Genomic DNA, 19382 nt, shown 5'->3' on the forward strand with positions numbered 1-19382 from the left:
GTGATTCCATCGTTAATCCCCTCCTTTTCTTTTTTTATGACTTTCATTTTGATATTTTTTTCTTTTTCATTGAATCCATCGGTGAAGCGGACTGGTCCGATGGCCTCTTCCTTGCTTGAGCATTGGTAGGTGTAGACGTTGCTGCTGGTGTGTACACAGTGGTAGGAGTAGATCTGATCTCTTGTGTGCCGCTCAGCTCTGACTCATCACTGGACATCATTTCTTCAAGCTGTTGGACTCTCAGGGCGCTGTTCATCTCGTCCAGTTTAGCGTGGAGACTGTTCAGACTGAGTTCCAAGATCCCACTGCGATCACGTGACGTCTTCTGACCGGATAGAAGGGTTTTCTGCAGCTCTAGAAAGCTGACCTTTACAAGGTTGTACATTTTGTTCTGGACATTCAGACTCTCGGTCGCAGTCTTCTGAATGCTTTTTAACATCTCCATCATATCCTTTTGCTGAGCCGCTAACTGATCCATCTGAGTCTCCAATAGTAGTTGGGACTCGGTGGCAGTATATGGCGGTATGGGCTTTTCTGCTGCCTTGGTATTGCTAGGAGGATCTTTTGTTTCTTTCGCAGCCTGATGCTCCTCGTGAGACTGAGAAATGAACTTATCCTGATGACTGGTACTTGGCAAGCAAGTCAGTGGCAAAAGGGGTTTGTTCTGGCTGGGCATTATTTCGTCATCAGACTCGATGATAACGTCATCAGACTCGATGATAAAGGTGGAGGACAGCGCAGAGTCATTACATGAAACACATTCTCCTAAAGGAAGCAAGTAAAAAGAAGAAATATGGATTAACATAGTGTATTGCTTTAAAAGAACAGTAAACACAAAAAATGCACACAAAAAAATATCTCTGCTCTTGCTCTATTAATCTACTTTTCTTCAATTACGGTATATTATATCTCATTTTAGAATTAATAATATATAAAGAAATCATCTTGTTGGGTCTCCGGATCTCAGACTTGTCCCTCCTCGTTATTTTCACTGATCAATGTGTGGCTCTAAGGCTGCTTTCACACTAGCGTCGGTACAGGGTCGACGTACCGACGTATACTGTGAAAAAAATACCCGATGTGGGCAGCGAAAGCAGTCTTACGACGCTTCCGCTGCCCCATTGCAAGGTCCGGGGAGGAGGGGGCGGAGTTTCGGCCGCGCATGCGCGGTCGAAAATAGCGGTCTTGACACACAAAAAAAGTTACATGTAACTTTTTTTGTGGCGGCGGTGCGCCAAAACACGACGCAACAAGACGGTTGCGACGTGTGGCAATACGTCGCAGTGCATCGGTAATGTTAGTCTATGGGGAAAAACGCATCCTGCAGACAGCTTTGCAGGATGCGTTTTTTCTCCGGAACGACGCATTGGAACGTATTGCAAACGACGCTAGTGTGAAAGTAGCCTAAGACAGTTGGCTGCAGCAGGAGCCTCCCCCACAGCCCAGTCTTCAGTCGGACAATTCATTGGCTAAGGTGAAGGACATCAGCCAGTCACCAGTCAAGTGATTTGTACTGGAACTGGAACTGATCAGTGGGGGTATAACCTCTTTTTTTGGGAGGAGCGGGTTTACTAAATTAAAAATGATCAAAATGATTTGTAGCACTATAGTTTAGCAGCCAGGTCGGTAGTCCGTGGCAGTCGAACCTGAGCTCAGTGAACCTTTTACTACCTACCGGCATTCCTGGTGTGTCCTCTGATTTGTACGCCTGGTGACACATCATGCTGCAATAATGACATACACATCAAAAGAGGTCGATGCCTCCAGGTAGGAAGAGAGTTCGGGTCCGGGAGTCACTGATTACCAATATGGCTGGAAATCCTTATGCACAAATCTCAGATAGATTATTTCATCTAGTCATACTTGTCTAAGTTTCGTGTTAGCTTAAGTGAATTACCGTATCTGAAAAAAGTTTCCTCTAAAATAAAATAAAATAAAGCTATGAAATAAAGTTTTGTTTTATTGTTATACTCTTTGGAAGTAATTTAAAGGGTTGCTCCACTACTCTTATATTAAGGACCTTTCCGCAAGATAGATCATGAATATCAGATTTTTAGGGTTCCCCACCCAGCACCCACACTGATCAGCTGTTCTCAATGATGGCAGAACCAGGTTGTTAGCAGTTGTCAAGCTGAACAGCACAGCTCTTCAAATGTGTAGTGGCTGCTGCCAGGTAAAAAAGGAATTGATCTGTATTACCCGCCAGCGGCCGCTGCACAATTGTTGGAGCTGTTAAGTTTAGCAACAACTAACATGTGGCCACTGCTGGCACCAAGAACAGTTGATTGATGTGGGTGCTGAGTGTCGGCTCCCACTGATCTGATATCAATGCTCTACCTTAAGGAAAGGTCCTTAATGTAAGGGAAGTGGAGCAGCCCTTTACAACCCATTTTAAGGGTTGTATAGGATAAAAAAAAATGTATGATTTTTTTAAAAATTATGATTCTATGGCCCTCGAGGGTAGCCGGGCACGGATTTGCTGTGAAGAGAACCCAGTGGTGAATCAGAACTGCTTCGTTTCATTGTCAGGAGAGTTCGGACCCATAGGGATCACAAATTGGTGGCATGTATTAGCGAATACCATCACTTATTGAGATTGGGAAACCACTTTAGAGTTGTGATAGATATAGCAGATGTCAGGTCAACAACTATCTCAGCCGTGGACAACCCAACGCCTTCAATAGTTTGTCCTTGGCCATGACCATGAGTGAGGATGTTATGATATATTTACCGATATCCGATGAAGATTCGTGATGCGTTTCATTTCTTGGGGCGTCACTGGCATCCAATTTAAAAAACTGAGCGATCCTTAGCTGCCGTTCAGTGAAGACATCGGAAAGAGGCACCGTCGGGCCACCCATCCAAGACTGCTCCTTCAAATTTTCAATAACTTGCTTGATTTTCCTCCTATAGTCATGCCATCGCTTCTTGCATTCTTGGACTGTGCGCCTCATGCCACCTATTTTATTAACCTCCTTCACCACCTCATCCCAGATGGCCGCTCTGCTAGACACGTTGACTGGTTTAGGCCCAAAAAGTTTCTCAATGTGCGCTAGGATTGTATCTACGAGTTTCTGGTTCTCGGCATCACTAAACCTTTCCCTTTTTTTCCTGGGTGTTTGTATTGTGATCATTCCGCTTATCCCGGGGAGAGCCATACTTTCCTCCTGTTCTTCTGCGTTGTTGATGGCTGTGGTACAGACCGGTGACTCTTTTCCTGAGGGATGCAACAAATAGGTCATGTAATATGGCAGAAAATTACAGCATGTATACTGTAGTGATGCGCACTCTCAGGTAAGCGTTAGGTAGCGTTCATGTGCAATTTTACTGCTTTCATAAAACTCCAAGGGATTCACATCCAAAACCAAAAACAGCCTCTTCTGGGCACAAAGGTATGAGAGCATATAAACAGATCATTCAGCAGGCACATATATCTGAATGCAGTTCACCCGAACAGTTTACAGTCCTTTCTCCCAGAGAAAACTTCATAGACAAAGAAGGCCCAATCCCACCAGTCTCGGGATCTCCTTCAGCCTGAGCTCCAGCAGCTTCGAGCGAAAATCAGAAGTGTTGAACTCCAGTCACAGTTCACATTAAGCAAGCTGCAGCTTCCACACATTACCCTGCAGCTCCAACACACAGACAGCTCAGCTGTCCAAGCTGGCCAATGCAGTCTGCATTAAAAATGAGACCCCTACACGTCTCTCTTTCTGCTACAGCTCACATTTTGACTGGTCACTCACCAGCAGCACCCTCGCCTCTGCTCCATCCAGCAGAATTTCACACCTAGTGAACACAGGCCCTACTTCTAATAAAAAAAATAGTCAGGTGTAATCAAATAATGCAGAGCTAGGACTTAACCCTGTCCTACCTGGTTTTGCTACAATAGATATGGCAGTAACAATAGTTAAAGGGAACCTGTCACCCCCTCCCCCCCCCAGTCGTTTCAAACTAAAAGAGCCACCTTGTGCAGCAGTAATGCTGCATTCTGACAAGGTGGCTCTTTTAGTTCTGTGTGCTGTAACTAGAGAAATAATCAGTTTTATAATTTGTCCGAAATACCTGGTCCTCAGTCAAGTAGGCCGGCGTTTCCCCCCTGCTTCAGACCGCACACAGCTGTCACTCACATCTTCTTGGCGCCGGGGGCCGCCTCCTCACCGCTGTTTTCAAAAGTAGCCGGCGCCTGCGCTCTTTTCCCCTGCCTGGTGCAGGCGCAGTGAGCGCTGGCCGTCTTTCCTCATATGCAGTCCAGCTGACTGCGCCTGCGCGGCCGCCCTGCCTGTGAATCCCAGCCCCACAATGTGAATAAATCAGAAGTCACTGCAGGGCTGGGAATCACAAGCAGGGCGGCAGGACAGGTGCAGTCAGCTGGACTACATATGAGGAAAGACGGGCAGCGCTCACTGCGCCTGCACCAGGCAGGGGATAAGAGCGCAGGCGCCGGCTACTTTTGAAAACAGCGGTGAGGAGGCGGCCCCCGGCGCCAAGAAGATGTGAGTGACAGCTGTGTGCGGTCTGAAGCAGGGGGGAAACGCCGGCCTACTTGACTGAACACCAGGTATTTCGGACAAATTATAAACTGAATATTTCTGCAGTTACAGCACACAGAACTAAAAGAGCCACCTTGTCAGAATGCAGCATTACTGCTGCACAAGGTGGCTCTTTTAGTTTGAAATGACTGGGGGGGGTGACAGGTTCCCTTTAAAGGCATAGTTGGTATTCACTGAGCACTACAGAGAGAAGCAAGTTGTGCACCTTGCATAACTGCTATAGTTTCTTAGTGAATTTTGGCCAAAATTTTTAGCAAAATTACAACTCTTTTTTTTCTATAGATTCCAGTTAATGAAAGTAGGAGTGATGCCCTACCCAGAATAGCAATTCACAAAATATTTCATCTTTTATCCCTCCCAAACGAGAGGACTCTATTTTTTCTCACCAGCTCTCATCAAAAATATGCTTTCATCCTGAGTTTTAGAATTTTTCTTAATTTTGGCTGAAGGATGTGATCTGCAAGGCTTGTTCCACTCTCTCTGTGCATGCGCAACTCTCTCCATTTGTATAGAAAAGTGCATCACAAGTGTGCTTGGCACAATACTAAGAGCTTCTATACTAATAAATGGCGAGAGTTGCGCTTTCGTGGCCAACAATTTACTAACAACTTGTTGGGTGTTCACATTTTTCCGCGCATCTGTAATGCCTCCCATTTAGTTAGTAGTTTTTGAATATTGCCCATGCAAATGAATGGAGAGATGTGTTGCGTATGTTAATGAAACTCCGGTCAAACTCTGATCCGAGATTGAGCCAAGTATCAACTTGGTGTGATTCGATTATCTCGGATGAGAGAGTCAAAGCACAGGTGAGGAGTAGATGGAGAACATAATTTCTCCATGTTCTCCATTCTATGAGTCTGCGGAAATCGGACTGCGCTCTGATGTCAATAGAGTGCAGTCACATGCTTTCCATGCACCCATAGGCTTGAATGGCTGAGTGTTATCCGATTTGCAGCGATTTTTGTCTCATGCTGAATCGATATGAGAAAAGAAACGCTGATCAGCACTGACCCATAGAATAACATTGGTCCGATAAAACATCGCATAGCACTCATCTGATATATACACTCTTGTGAGCGAGCCTTACATGTTTAGGTTTTGTCATCAGCCCGGTTTTATCACATTAATAAATTACATCTTAAACAAGTGGTTCAGCACTTACCTTTGTTGCTAAAGGGTTTTGAAGATTGGAAAAAATCTGTAATTTTCATGAGTCTTTTCACCCAATATAAGTTGTACAGAGACCTGATAGCTTAGAAACAAAATAAAGTGATAAAAGTGACAAGAATATAGTTATTATTATAGTTACATGCTTTGTGAAACTTGGCAAATAATTTTTCTTATTGCTCATTTTCTCCCCAAATGTAAAGTTCTGCAACTATTTAAATAGTATTAATTCATTTTTTTTATGATTTGGCTGTTGCATAGTGTCTGTTAGTGCTTTAGCTGAGTGCTCTGCAAACATCACAAATCTGTCACAGCTCCTGCTCCTGAGACTCTTTACTCCATCTTCCTTCTCTTTCCTAATCCCTCGCGGAATCCACTGCATCCGGTGGCATGAATACCCGACTCACACGCACAGACCAGTTTCATTCTCTACTCGCTATGGGCTCCCGTTACAACGCCCAGCACATCCGGACTCTCAGGGCTCATTTCCACTTGCCAGGAAAACGGACGAGTGCAATCCGATAAAAAAATCGGATTGCACTCAGACCAATGTTATTCAATAGGTGTCTTTTCATTTGTGATTTTTTTTCTCAGCCGAAATCGGACTGAGAAAAAAATCGCAGCATGCTGCATATTGCTGCGATTCTCGGACGAGACTCGCCAATGCAAGTCAATGGGTGCGAGAAAAAAAACCGCATGGAATACGGACCATTCGTATTCCGTCCTTTTTTTACGGATACCTTACCATTCTGTGGCCTAGAACACTGTAAATGGTCCTGTAAATGACTGTATAAAAATAGTTGCAGAGAAAAAAAACGGATTGCATACGGATGTCATACGGATGTAAAACGGATGGTGCGATTGAAAAATCGCATTGCACTCGCATAACACTCGCATGACAATCGCATGACAATCGCATACGTTACATCCGTTTTTTCGGTCCAGATTACGGACCGTTTTTTCTCTTGCAAGTGGAAATGAGCCCTCATTGTGAGCCACGTACCCCACATGCCTAGTACAAAACGTAACTGAAGAAGGTTCTTTTGGACCGAAATGTTTTTCGTGTACTACAATAAATTTTGTCTCAACGCATCCAAGCTGAGTGCCAGGTTTACATTTATTACATTGATGGTTTGGGAACCTAACCTTAGCACCACCTCATAGCTGTGCTCACGGTGTTTCTTTATATATTACTGAGAGAGACACACAGAGCTCATATCCAGCCTATATTACTGGGAGAGACACACAGAGCTCACATCCAACCTATATTACTGAGAGAGACACACAGAGCTCATATCCAGCCTATATTACTGGGAGAGACACACAGAGCTCACATCCAACCTATATTACTGGGAGACACACACAGACATCATCACATCCCACCTATATTACTGGGAGAGACACAGAGCTCACATCCAGCCTATATTACTGGGAGAGACACACAGACCTCACATCCAGCCTATATTACTGGAAGAGACAGACAGAGCTCACGTCCAGCCTATATTACTGAGAGAGACACACAGAGCTCACATCCAGCCTATATTACAGGGAGAGACACACAGAGCTCACATCCAGCCTATATTACTGGGAGAGACACAGAACTCACATCCAGCCTATATTACTGGGAGAGACTCACAGACCTCACATCCAGCCTATATTACTGGGAGAGACACACAGAGCTCACATCCAGCCTATATTACTGGGAGAGACACACAGAGCTCACATCCAGCCTATATTACTGGGAGAGACACACAGACCTCACATCCAACCTACATTACTGGGAGAGACACACAGAGCTCACATCCAGCCTATATTACTGGGAGGGACACACAGAGCTCACATCCAACCTATATTACTGGGAGACACACACAGACATCATCACATCCCACCTATATTACTGGGAGAGACAGACAGACCTCACATCCAGCCTTTATTACTGGGAGAGACACACAGACCTCACATCCAGCCTATATTACTGGGAGAGACACACAGAGCTCACATCCAGCCTATATTACTGGGAGGGACACACAGACCTCACATCCAGTCTATATTACCAGGAGAGACACACAGAGCTCGCATCCAGTCTATATTACTGGGAGAGACACAGACCTCACATCCAGGCTATATTACTGGGAGAGACACACAGACCTCACATCCAGCCTATATTACTGGGAGAGACACACAGAGCTCGCATCCAGTCTATATTACTGGGAGAGACACAGACCTCACATCCAGGCTATATTACTGGGAGAGACACACAGACCTCACATCCAGGCTATATTACTGGGAGAGACACACAGACCTCACATCCAGGCTATATTACTGGGAGAGACACACAGATATGATCACATCCAGCATATCAAGGGTTTGATTTTGGAAGGAGTGAAAATCGAAGATTTAAACTTAGTGCAATTTTATTAATTAATGGCAACCACTAACTTATAAAAAATAGTTTTCCTTCTTAAAGGTGTCCAGGGCCTTTAAAGATTTATGAGTTAGGCTGGCATCACACTGGCGTTTTAAACGGCCGAGTGCAATGCGATAAAAAATCGCTTTGCACTCGGACCAATGTTCAGCTACGGGGCAGCTCCCACCAGCCGACATTTTGTCAGCCGTTTTCCTCAGTCCGAGACAATCGCAGCATGCTGCGATTGTCTCGGACCAAGGAAAACTCTCGGCTCACTCGCACCCATATAAGCCTATAGGTGCAAGTGTGACAGCGCACACCACTCGGATATCATCCGAGTGCTGTGCGTTATAAGCGGACCCCAGCAATGGAGGAGATGGAGAAATTCATTTCTCCGCCTCCTCCGCAGCTGTGCTCCGATCCTCCCTGTGCGAGAGAATCGGAGCACAGACGCATGACACTCGGCTCCTGCTCTGCTGCGAGCAGGAGCCGAGGGTCATTAGCATATCGCATCCGATGCTCTCGCATCGGATGCAATACGCTAGTGTGACGCCGGCCTTACAGTTCAAAATGTGCCCGCTGTCCCACACCTGTGATACATATGCAAACATGTCGACTGACATGACAAATGCAGTGACCTTACAGGTTTTACCAATAATATAACAGTACTAGTTGGCCGTGCAAAATTTTTGCACATTGGTTGTCAGGGGCGCAGGCAATTTCAAGAAGATCAAGCTGGTCAAATATTAATGTATTTAATGAGATGATGAACACAGAGAGGTATTTATATATGTAGATTGGTAATACAATAAATTGGTTTGATAAGTAGAGGCTAAAAAAATGTATTGAGGTTATGGTGCCACCTGCAGGTTATTGTTTTTTTTCTGCAGGTTTCTGAAAATGAATGTTTAAACCGTATTTATTGATCAAATCGTGAATGCATGGTTTGTTTGTATCTTTTCTTGCTGAAGGGGGCAAGTTTACCTTTCAAATGGTGTATTATTTGTGTGTGTGGGGCAAAGTAATCACTGAAAAAGCAGTGCATGTTTACAAATGTGTTTGCATATGTGACTCACCTGCAGTGAAGTGTGCAATCTTCGAATTTGCCTGAAATAGGCTGGGCAAGCACTTCGGCAAGCTGGAAAGACCTCAAGGCAAATGCCACCTGCACGTAATTTGACCTTTGAAATGGTGTATCATTTGTGTGTGCTGGTGGAGTATAAACGGAGCAAGTGTGCATTTGAATAGGCAGTGCATGTTCACAAATGTGTTTGCATATGTGACTCACCTGCAGTGAAGTGTGCAATCCTTCAATGTGCCTGAAATCGGCTGGGCAAGGAGTTCTGCAAGCTGGAAAGCCCTCAAGGCAAATGTTAGGATTTGTTTGTGATGTCTGTAAGCAGCTTTGTGGTAGTGTGCTTTGGGGTAGTGTGGTGCCACCTGCAGGTCATTTTTCCTTAATGCAGGTTTATAAAAATTAATGTTTAAACTGTATTTTGGGATCACATCGTGGATGTGTGGTTTGTTAGGCTAGTTTCTTGCTGAAGGGGGCAAGTTTACCTTTCAAATGGTGTATCATTTGTGTGTGTGGGTGCAGTATGAACGGAGATAAAAAGTAATCACCGAAAAAGAGTGTCTACTATATAATTGTCTAAGGGTCACTTCCGTCTGTCTGTCTGTCTGTCTGTCACGGATATTCATTGGTCGCGGCCTCTGTCTGTCATGGAAATCCAAGTAGCTGATTGGTCGTGGCAAAACGCCCACGACCATTGCCACGACCAATCAGCGATGGGCACAGTCCGGCGGCAACATGGCCGCTCCTTCCTCCCCGCAGTCAGTGCCCGCTCCATACTCCCCTCCAGTCAGCGCTCACACAGGGTTAATGCCAGCGTTAATTGACAGCGGTGTAACGCACTCCATTAAAGCAGCTATTAACCCTGTGTGACCAACTTTTGACTATTGATGCTGCCTATGTAGCATCAATAGTAAAAAGATCTGTTACAAATAATAGTAAAAAAAAGGTTATTCTCACCCTCCGACGTGGCGCGGTGTCCTCGGCAGTGCAAGCGGCAGGTTCCGGTGCCAAGGATGCTATGCGAGAAGGACCTGCCATGACATCATGGTCATGTGACCGCGACGTCATCACAGGTCCTGCGCTCATACCAACCCTGGGACCGGAAGCTGCCGCGTGCACCGTACACAGGTGCCAGGACTTCAACGGCACTTCGGAAGGTGAGTATATGTTTATTTTTTATTTTACGTCACTGGGCAATATACTACATTACTGGGCAATATACTACGTGGCTGGGCAATATACTACGTGGCTGACCAATATACTACATACTACGTGGCTGGGCAATATACTACGTGGCTGGGCAATATTTTACGTCGCTGGGCAATATACTACGTTACTGGGCAATATACTACGTGACTGGGCAATATACTACGTGGCTGGGCAATATACTATGTGACTGGGCAATATACTACGTGACTGGGCAATATACTACATGGCTGGGCAATATACTATGTGACTGGGCAATATACTACGTGGCTGGGCAATATACTACGTGACTGGGCAATACACTACTTGTGTAGAAAAAAGGTAACCAACAGCACACAGATATAGGCTGCACTCTCCAAAGTCCAAGGATCCAATTGGACCAATACTTACAAAAGAAAAAGAAGGAGGTATCTCTGTGATGTCAGAATAAAGACTTTTGTGAATATCTTTCACCTGGAATGGATGCTGCTCCTTCTTTTTCTTTTGTGGGCAATACACTACGTCACTGGGCAATATACTACGTGACTGGGCAATATACTACGTGGCTGGGCAATATACTACGTCACTGGGCAATATACTACGTGACTGGGCAATATACTACGTGGCTGGGCAATATACTACGTGGCTGGGCAATATACTACGTGGCTGTGCAATATACTACGTGGACATGCATATTCTAGAATACCCGATGCGTTAGAATTGGGCCACCATCTAGTTTTGAAATAATTATAGAAGGATTGTTGAGACCATTGTACAGTAAATCACTTCTAATCAAATCAATCAATAAATGATATCCGAGGAGACCAGGAACAGAGGCGAGGGATCTGTGAAGATGAGCATCTCTTATTTTTTTTTTTTTATACCGATTTGATCCCTTTTAAATTTAGTTTTCATTCCCTCTTGTTTCCTTTCATCTGCTGAGATGAACATAGGAATACAGCCAAGTCATGGCACAATATAGAGGAATGCAGCGAAAAGTTCACAATAATCATCATTTTTTATCACTTTTACAAAGTTTTGAGGTTTTTTACCACTATCATACAATGAATGCTGAAAAAATAGAACCTAAAAACAATGTCTGAATTGAATTGCGTTTCTTTTTTCATTATTTCACCTTATTTGGAATTTTATTCTTCTATTTCAGAGCATCATATGGTAAAATAAACTCCAGGAGTTCACAGGTCTAGGGGCGTATTCTCATCCCCCCGCCCCGGGCGTCAGAACAGCTGATCCCTTACTGGCGGGAATTCTGCACTATAACGAATGGTCTGACATTCAGTATCTGGGATCCTGACATCTAATGACAATACATCTCAGGGCATAACTCTCTATAGTAAAGCGTGCAATGCTGGGGGTTGTAGTTCATATACAATCACACACTCCCACCCCTCATTTAACTAAAAAAGTCATACTCCACAATCAAAACTAAACTTACGTGGTCGGCTGCTTCTTGGAGCTGAAGGAAAACCCTTCGCTTTCACTTTCGGTCAGAATGAGTCAGGGCTTAAGAATCGTCCACACCCAGAGGATTCTCCGTCACTCGTCACATGCACTTCGTACTCATCATATTTGCAGTGAAAATATTCTCTTTGACCCTTCAATAAAACATTTTTATTCTTAATATATACTTATACACTTTACACTTTTCCTTTTACATTTTTTGTTATTCCACGTGTTCACCAAAAATAAAACAAAATAGTAAAAAAACAAGTCCAAGTGCAATAAAGTGGTAAAAAAACACAATTCTGCCATTAATGTTTGGTTATTTTTTAAAGGGGTTGTCAATTACTTAGGCAACCGCTTCTCATTCCTCATATTTTGATATGGACAACCCCTTTAAGGCGCTAAATTAGCAGTAAAAATGAGCTTGCGGGATGATTCTTCAAGCCAGAACAGTTGCGGTGATTGCAAACTTTTATAAACAGTATATATATTTTTTTACTACTTTAGTAGCTTTGGTTTCTGCCTCCATAATTCAAAATTTTTTTATTTTCCATCAATAGACCTGTTTTTGGCGTTGCGAACTGATGTTTCTATTTGTACCATTCTATGTTTTCATTAATTTTGCATAGCATTTTTTGTAGGAGGTGCAGCAACAAAAATGTGGTTTTTTTTACGACATTTATCTTACGGATTAAACTATTGTATGTTTTGATAGATCAGACGTTGCGATACCAAATGTAAGGTAATATTTTTTAATTCATTTAATTTATTTTTTTACCTTTATTTTTAATTGGGGAAAAGGCAGATGATTTCAATTTTTATGGCTTTTTATTTTTTTACTTTTTTTTATTTGTAAAAACTTTTTTCAATTTTTCAAATTTATTTTAGTCCCTTTAGGGGTCTTGAACCTGAAATCATTAGATCGTTTATACTATATATGTCATGCTGCAGCTATGCAGGTAACTGCAACTTCCACTAGATGGCAATAGAGTGGAAGGATAGTAACAAGTCTTCAAGGGCAGACCTGCGGTGCTGCAGCAAAGCTACCACCAGGTGGCAGCAGAATGGTCAAACAAGCCGAGTCAAAACCTAGATTGTCACGCAGTACAAAGGGAAAAAACAAGCACAGAGTCAGTGGAGAGCCAAAGGGTCAATACCAGACAAAAGGCAGAAGTACCAGGGACCAGAGGTAAAGTCAAGTCAGAGTCAAAGCCGAGTCAAATACTGGGAAATCCAAAAGTGATAAGGAAACACTAAGACAGGACGGGCAGGGAAGGAGGAATAGACACAGACAAGCTCAGAAAGAGCAGCAGGACCAATCAGGGTACTTCTAGAGTCAGATACTCACGCTGAAAGCCTGATACAGCAGAGCTAAATAGCAAACCTGAACCCAGAATGAGGCAGAGCAAAGATAACCCTTGACATGATCAGCTCATCTCCTGTGACGCCCATCCTATGATTGTATGTCAAAGAAGAATTAACATGACAGGCATGGGGGTCTTCAGCAGGTCCCCTGCTATCATGACAACCCCATCAGCTTGCCACAATTACATCTTGCTGGTTTGGCCTATGGGCCTAGCCAAATAGAGTGGCTTAAACGCTGCTATCAGTAATTGAAAGAAATAACAAAGACACAAACATAATAATTGAATACCTTGCAGTAAATAAATAAGTAGCATAGTGCATGAAAATAATATACAATACTTAGCATGTTTTTTGTTAAAAAAAATTCAAAAACCATCCCACCACTTCACAGTGACCGTAATTGGGACAGTCCTAACTCTAATATTAACCCCTTACTGCCATCGGACATACTATTACGCCGATGGCAGTATCCCCCGATTTGAGGTGGGCTCCGGCGGAGCAAAGTTTGGATTTTTTTTTCACCACTTAGATCAAAATTAACCTAGACATGTTTGGTGTCTATGAACTCGTAATGACCTGGAGAATAATAATGGCAGGTCAGTTTTAGTATTTAGTGAACCTAGCAAAAAAGCCAAACAAAAAACAAGTGTGGGATTGGACTTTTTTTGCAATTTCACTGCACTTGGAATTTGTTTCCCATTTTCTAGTACACTACGTAGTAAAATCAATGGTGTTATTCAAAAGTACATGTCGTCCTTCAAAAAATAAGCCCATCACATGGCGATATTGACGGAAAAATAAAAATGTTATGGCTCTGGGAAGGAGGGGAGCGAAAAACGAAAACGCAAAACCAAAAAAAGCTCCGGAGGTTAAGTTGTTAAAAACCTTACCATTTGTCAAGTGACATGCATGTAGATAAGGGCTGAGAAGGACTGGACCCAGCCAGTAGACACAGCCATGGGAGACCACATCAAAATAATGTCCAGCTCAGACATATATGCATGTGGTGTAAATAGACTGAAACACACTTCATGGTGACCCTTAGGGTACATTTCCACTGGCGAGGAAAACGGACGAGTGCAATCCGATAAAAAATCGGATTGCACTCGGACCAATGTTATTCAATAGGTGTCTTTTCATTTGCGATTTTTTTTCTCGGCCGAAATCGGACTGAGAAAAAAATCGCAGCTTGCTGCGATTTGCTGCGAGTCTCGGACGAGACTCGCCAATGCAAGTCAATGGGTGCGAGAAAAAAATCGCACAGCACTCGCACCATGCGAGTTCTGTCCGATTTTTACGCACCGGTGTCCTTTGAAAAGCCGGCAATTCAGCGCGGTGTACAGTAAAATCACACTGACAGGTTAGAATAGACTAGATATATACACATAGAATGTGTATATATACATATATATATGTCAGTGAGACACCTATATATGTATATTTATATTTAATGCAGCGCTAGATAGCATAAAAGCCGCTAATTCAATTGCCGGCTTTTGCTCTCTCCTTCACAAACCCGACAGGATATGAGACATGGTTTACATACAGTAAACCATCTCATATCCCCCTTTTTTTGGCATATTCCACACTACTAATGTTAGTAGTGTGTATGTGCAAAATTTGGCCGCTGTAGCTGCTCAAATAAAGGGTTAAATGGCGGAAAAAATTGGCGTGGGCTCCCGCGCAATTTTCTCCGCCAGAGTGGTAAAGCCAGTGACTGAGGGCAGATATTAATAGCCTGGAGAGGGTCCATGGTTATTGGCCCCCCCGTGGCTAAAAACATCTGCCCCCAGCCACCCCAGAAAAGGCACATCTGGAAGATGCGCCTATTCTGGCACTTGGCCACTCTCTTCCCACTCCCGTGTAGCGGTGGGATATGGGGTAATGAAGGGTTAATGCCACCTTGCTATTGTAAGGTGACATTAAGCCAGGTTAATAATGGAGAGGCGTCAATTATGACACCTATCCATTATTAATCCAATTGTTTGAAAGGGTTAAAAAACACACACACACATGATTTAAAAGTATTTTAATGAAATAAACACAGCGGTTGTTGTAATAATTTATTGCTCTCTCAATCCATCAGCAACACCCTCGCTTGGAAAAATAATAAACGCACAAGATACATACCCTCAGCTGAACCGTCACGTCCCACGATGTAATCCATCTGAAGGGGTTAATTATTTTACAAGCAGGAGCCCTGCTAATGCAGCGGTGTGCTCCGTGCCTGTAATCCCCGGCGAATGAATGAAATGTAGGTCATTGACCTACATTTCCTTCAGTCGCGGTGATGCGCCCCCTGGTGGATGTCCTCATATGACCTGGAGCGTGGGAAAAAGTTCCCAGGCTGCAGTTCATGAGAACATCCACCAGGGGCGCATCACCGCGACTCAATGTAAGTACAGATCCAGCATTCCTTTCAGCACCCGGGGATTACAGGCACGAGCGAGTGGTTTATCGCAGCTCGTGCCTGTAATATTAGTTAACCCCTTCAGATGGATTACCTCGTGGGACGTGATAGGACATCAGAGAGGGTATGTATATTGTGTGTTTATTGTTTTGCCAAGCGAGGGTGTTCCTGATGGAATGAGAGAGCAATAAAATACTAAAACAACCTGTTTGTTTCTTTCATTAAAATTTCTTTTAAATCGTGTGTGTGTGTGTTTTTAACCCTTTCAAACAATAGGATTAATAATGGATAGGTGTCATAATTGACGCCTCTCCATTATTAATCTGGCTTAATGTCACCTTACAATAGCAAGGTGGCATTAACCCTTCATTACCCCATATCCCACCGCTACACGGGAGTGGGAAGAGAGTGGCCAAGTGCCAGAATAGGCGCATCTTCCAGATGTGCCTTTTCTGGGGTGGCTGGGGCAGATGTTTGTAGCTAGGGGGGGCCAATAACCATGGACCCTCTTTAGGCTATTAATATCTGCCCTCTGTCACTGGCTTTACCACTCTGGCGGAGAAAATTGCACGGGAGCCCACGCCAATTTTTTCCGCCATTTAACCCTTTATTTGAGCAGCTACAGCGGCCAAATTTTGCACATACACATTATTAACATTAGTAGTGTGGAATATGCAAAAAAAAGGGATATGAGATGGTTTACTGTATGTAATCATGTCTCATATCCTGTCGGGTTTGGGAAGGAGAGAGCAAAAGCCGGCAATTGAATTAGCGGCTTTTATGCTATCTAGCGCTGCATTAAATATAAATATACATATATAGGTGTCTCACTGACATATATATATATGTATATATACACATTCTATGTGTATATATCTAGTCTATTCTAACCTGTCAGTGTGATTTTACTGTACACGGCGCTGATTTGCCGGCTTTTCAAAGGACACTGGTGCGTAAAAATCGGACAGCAATACGGATGTCATACTGATGTCATACGGATGATGCGATTAAAAATCGCATTGCACTCGCATTGCACTCGCATGACACTCGCATGACAATCGCATACGTTACATCCGTTTTTTCGGTCCAGATTACGGACCGATTTGTCTCTCGGCAGTGGAAATGTACCCTTAGGGTATGTCTCCACGGTACGGATGGGCGGCGGTATCGCCGCAGCGGCGAAGCCGCTCGGCGCTAAGCCCCGCCCCCTTAATGGGACGCGAACATGCCGGATGTGTTAACTCTTCACATCCGGGATGATCGCTCTCTCCCATAGGGCCCTGTGATATGCCTTGCGGGGACGCTGCGTCCCCGCAAGGTGTACGGGCATGCTGCGATCTGAAAAGACGCGCAGCATGTCCGTAGTCGCAGGGCCGCCGCGTGCGGGTTTCCACGCATAGTGGAGACAGGATTTCATCAAATCCCCTCCACTATGCAGGAACATCTGGACGCTGCTTGTTTGACGCTGCAGCGCTGCGCTGCAGCGTCAAACAAGCAGCGTTTCCTGAACGTGGAAACATACCCTAACTGGGACAGTCCTAACTCAGTCTTTTTAAAGTTGTGGACTGGGTTTTTTTCTGAGCTGGACATTATATTGATGTGCAATCCAATCCGAAAAGACGGAAGCAAATGCCAATATAAAAATTTTTTAAACACTTTATTAGAAATAATTCAATAAAAGGGTACAAATAAGTTTTTTTAAAAAAATGAAGATACTAGTGCACAATATAGCCGCCCAACTGGTTAGTACACCCATAATGTATCTTAACAATGTCACCATAAATTACCACCCATTAGATTGACCACCACATATAGACTAAGGGCTCCTATAAATACACCTAATGCCCCATTATGTACATTCCTCTTGTTCAGGGTGGCCCTATCCAGGCCTACAACCCTCCCATGAGCATGTTCCCAAGAGGGTATACAATTGATTCAACTGTCAAGAATTATCAAAGACACAAGGCTATATGTGATATCTATAATATACGTAGGTAACTGCTTATCAAGAAATTACAAACTGATTCCATGAGATAAAGTGCATAGTGCTTGTTTTAGGGTCTATCACATGTCATATTAAACATATATAATTAACAGGGCAAAGCGCCTCAATGTAATCTCACTAGAGGGTCAATTTAACAAGAGCATATAATTGCTTCAAGAAATCTAATAATAACGGTAGCCACACATAAAGTGCACAGTGCTAATCACAATGTGACAGACACAGATAAAGATATTGCATGCATTCAGTCATGTGGGACATAAGCCTCCAGTGTAACAATATTAGCAGCAACCACAAATGGATACAGGATATCAGTCTAAATAAACGTAAGTATGAAAGGGTATACGACCTAGTTAGGCTAGGTTCACATTTGCGTTGCGTCGGGCGCAGCCGCGTCGCCGCATGCGTCATGCGCCCCTATATTTAACATGGGGGGCACATGGACATGCGTTGTGTTGCGTTTTGTGACGCATGCGTTTTTTTGGCGCAAGCGTCAGGGCGCAGAGGACGCAGCATGTTGCATTTTTTTTGCGCTAAAAAAATGAACGCATGCGTCACAAAACGCTGCGTTTGGCATGCGTTTTGCGTGCGTTGTGTGTTGCGTCGCCGACGCAGCACACAACAACGCAAATGTGAACGTAGCCTTAGGCAGCGTGGGTCCCCGACACGCGTTTTGCGTACCGCTTCTTCCTGGGGGATTTACCATCTGCCTAACTAGGTCGTATACCCTTTCATGTTTATTAGACTGATATCCTGTATCCATTTGTGGTTGCTGCTAATTGTGTTGAGTTGTAGTTCTTGTATGTTCACACGCTCCCACCCCCATTTGCTTACAGGAAAATCCTCACTAAACTTACGTGGTCGCCTTCTTGACGGAGCGCAGGGAGAAGAGAAGCCTGTACTTTCGCTTTCAGTCAGAACGAGTCACGGCTGCATCAGCCATTCACCCCCAGCCCGGAGCGAATCTCCTCATCACATGCACTTTGTACTCAGACACAGGCTGTTCACATTGTGGCATCCAAAGTCCACCAAAATATCTCACCCAGCACTGTATCTTTTTAACCAGTTCGAAACCGGGGCCATTTCCTCCACTCCCCTCTTCCATTTTGCGACCAGGCACTTTTTCACTTTTTTCACTTCCATGGTGATTAATTTTCAAAATCGTGTACAGCCCCTTTAAGGGTAACAATCTTATCTATATATATAAAAATGAGGGTATGTATGTGTGCGTGCGTATGTATCGGCAACCAATCACTAAGCATGTGTGTGTATCAGCCACGCCCACACCACAGAGCAACCAATCACTAAGCATCTTTCATTTCACCAGAGCTGTTTATAAGAAGCTGAGCTGTGATTGGTTGCTATGAGCAACAGTTTTCCTTGTAGACAGTTGAGGCCTATTATTCTTATAATTCTTATAATTTCTTATAATTTCTAAGCTGGAAATAACATACTTTATTACCGTGCCGACACAGACCACCCTCTGCCACAGACTGCAGGGGGAGCCCAGTATCACACAACATAGGATTAGATACACGGCTCAGCAGACAGTATCACACAGGATAGGATTAGATCAGTAGTGTAGCTACCGGGGGGGGGGGCAAAGGGTGCGGGCGCTCCGGGCCCGGTGCTCTGAGGGGGCCCACCCGGAGCTACGCTGCTGTAACTGTATCGGCACGTGCAGCGCGCCAATACAGTTACATTCTGCGGGAGAGCAGGGAAAATCGACCTCCCTGCTCTGCCGCCCGGCCGCTAAG

General features: G+C 44.0%; 1 protein-coding gene across 1 annotated transcript; it reads right to left on the bottom strand.

Moving 5' to 3' along the window:
- Positions 1-40: 40 nt before the first annotated feature.
- Positions 41-18491, bottom strand: LOC143764315 (uncharacterized). Its single transcript, XM_077249749.1, has 4 exons — positions 18483-18491; positions 5713-5802; positions 2732-3217; positions 41-765 (listed from the first exon to the last, which is right to left on the bottom strand). Exons 2-4 carry the CDS (start codon positions 5759-5761, stop codon positions 44-46), a joined length of 1257 nt encoding a protein of 418 aa, XP_077105864.1. The 5' UTR covers positions 5762-5802; positions 18483-18491; the 3' UTR covers positions 41-43.
- Between the last annotated feature and the right edge of the window lie 891 nt (positions 18492-19382).

The sequence above is a fragment of the Ranitomeya variabilis genome, chromosome 4, assembly GCF_051348905.1.
Source record: "Ranitomeya variabilis isolate aRanVar5 chromosome 4, aRanVar5.hap1, whole genome shotgun sequence".
In the NCBI taxonomy this organism is placed as follows: Eukaryota; Metazoa; Chordata; class Amphibia; order Anura; family Dendrobatidae; genus Ranitomeya; species Ranitomeya variabilis.

What these genes read in the sequence shown, in the direction of transcription:
- LOC143764315 (XM_077249749.1), bottom strand. Translation starts at nt 5,761, where the DNA reads ATGAAAATTACAGATTTTTTCCAATCTTCAAAACCCTTTAGCAACAAA. An exon ending in AAAACCCTTTAGCAACAAAG is followed by an intron (nt 3,218 to 5,712) that starts GTAAGTGCTGAA and finishes TGCATCCCTCAG; the next exon opens with GAAAAGAGTCACCGGTCTGT. An exon ending in CGAATCTTCATCGGATATCG is followed by an intron (nt 766 to 2,731) that starts GTAAATATATCA and finishes TGCTTCCTTTAG; the next exon opens with GAGAATGTGTTTCATGTAAT.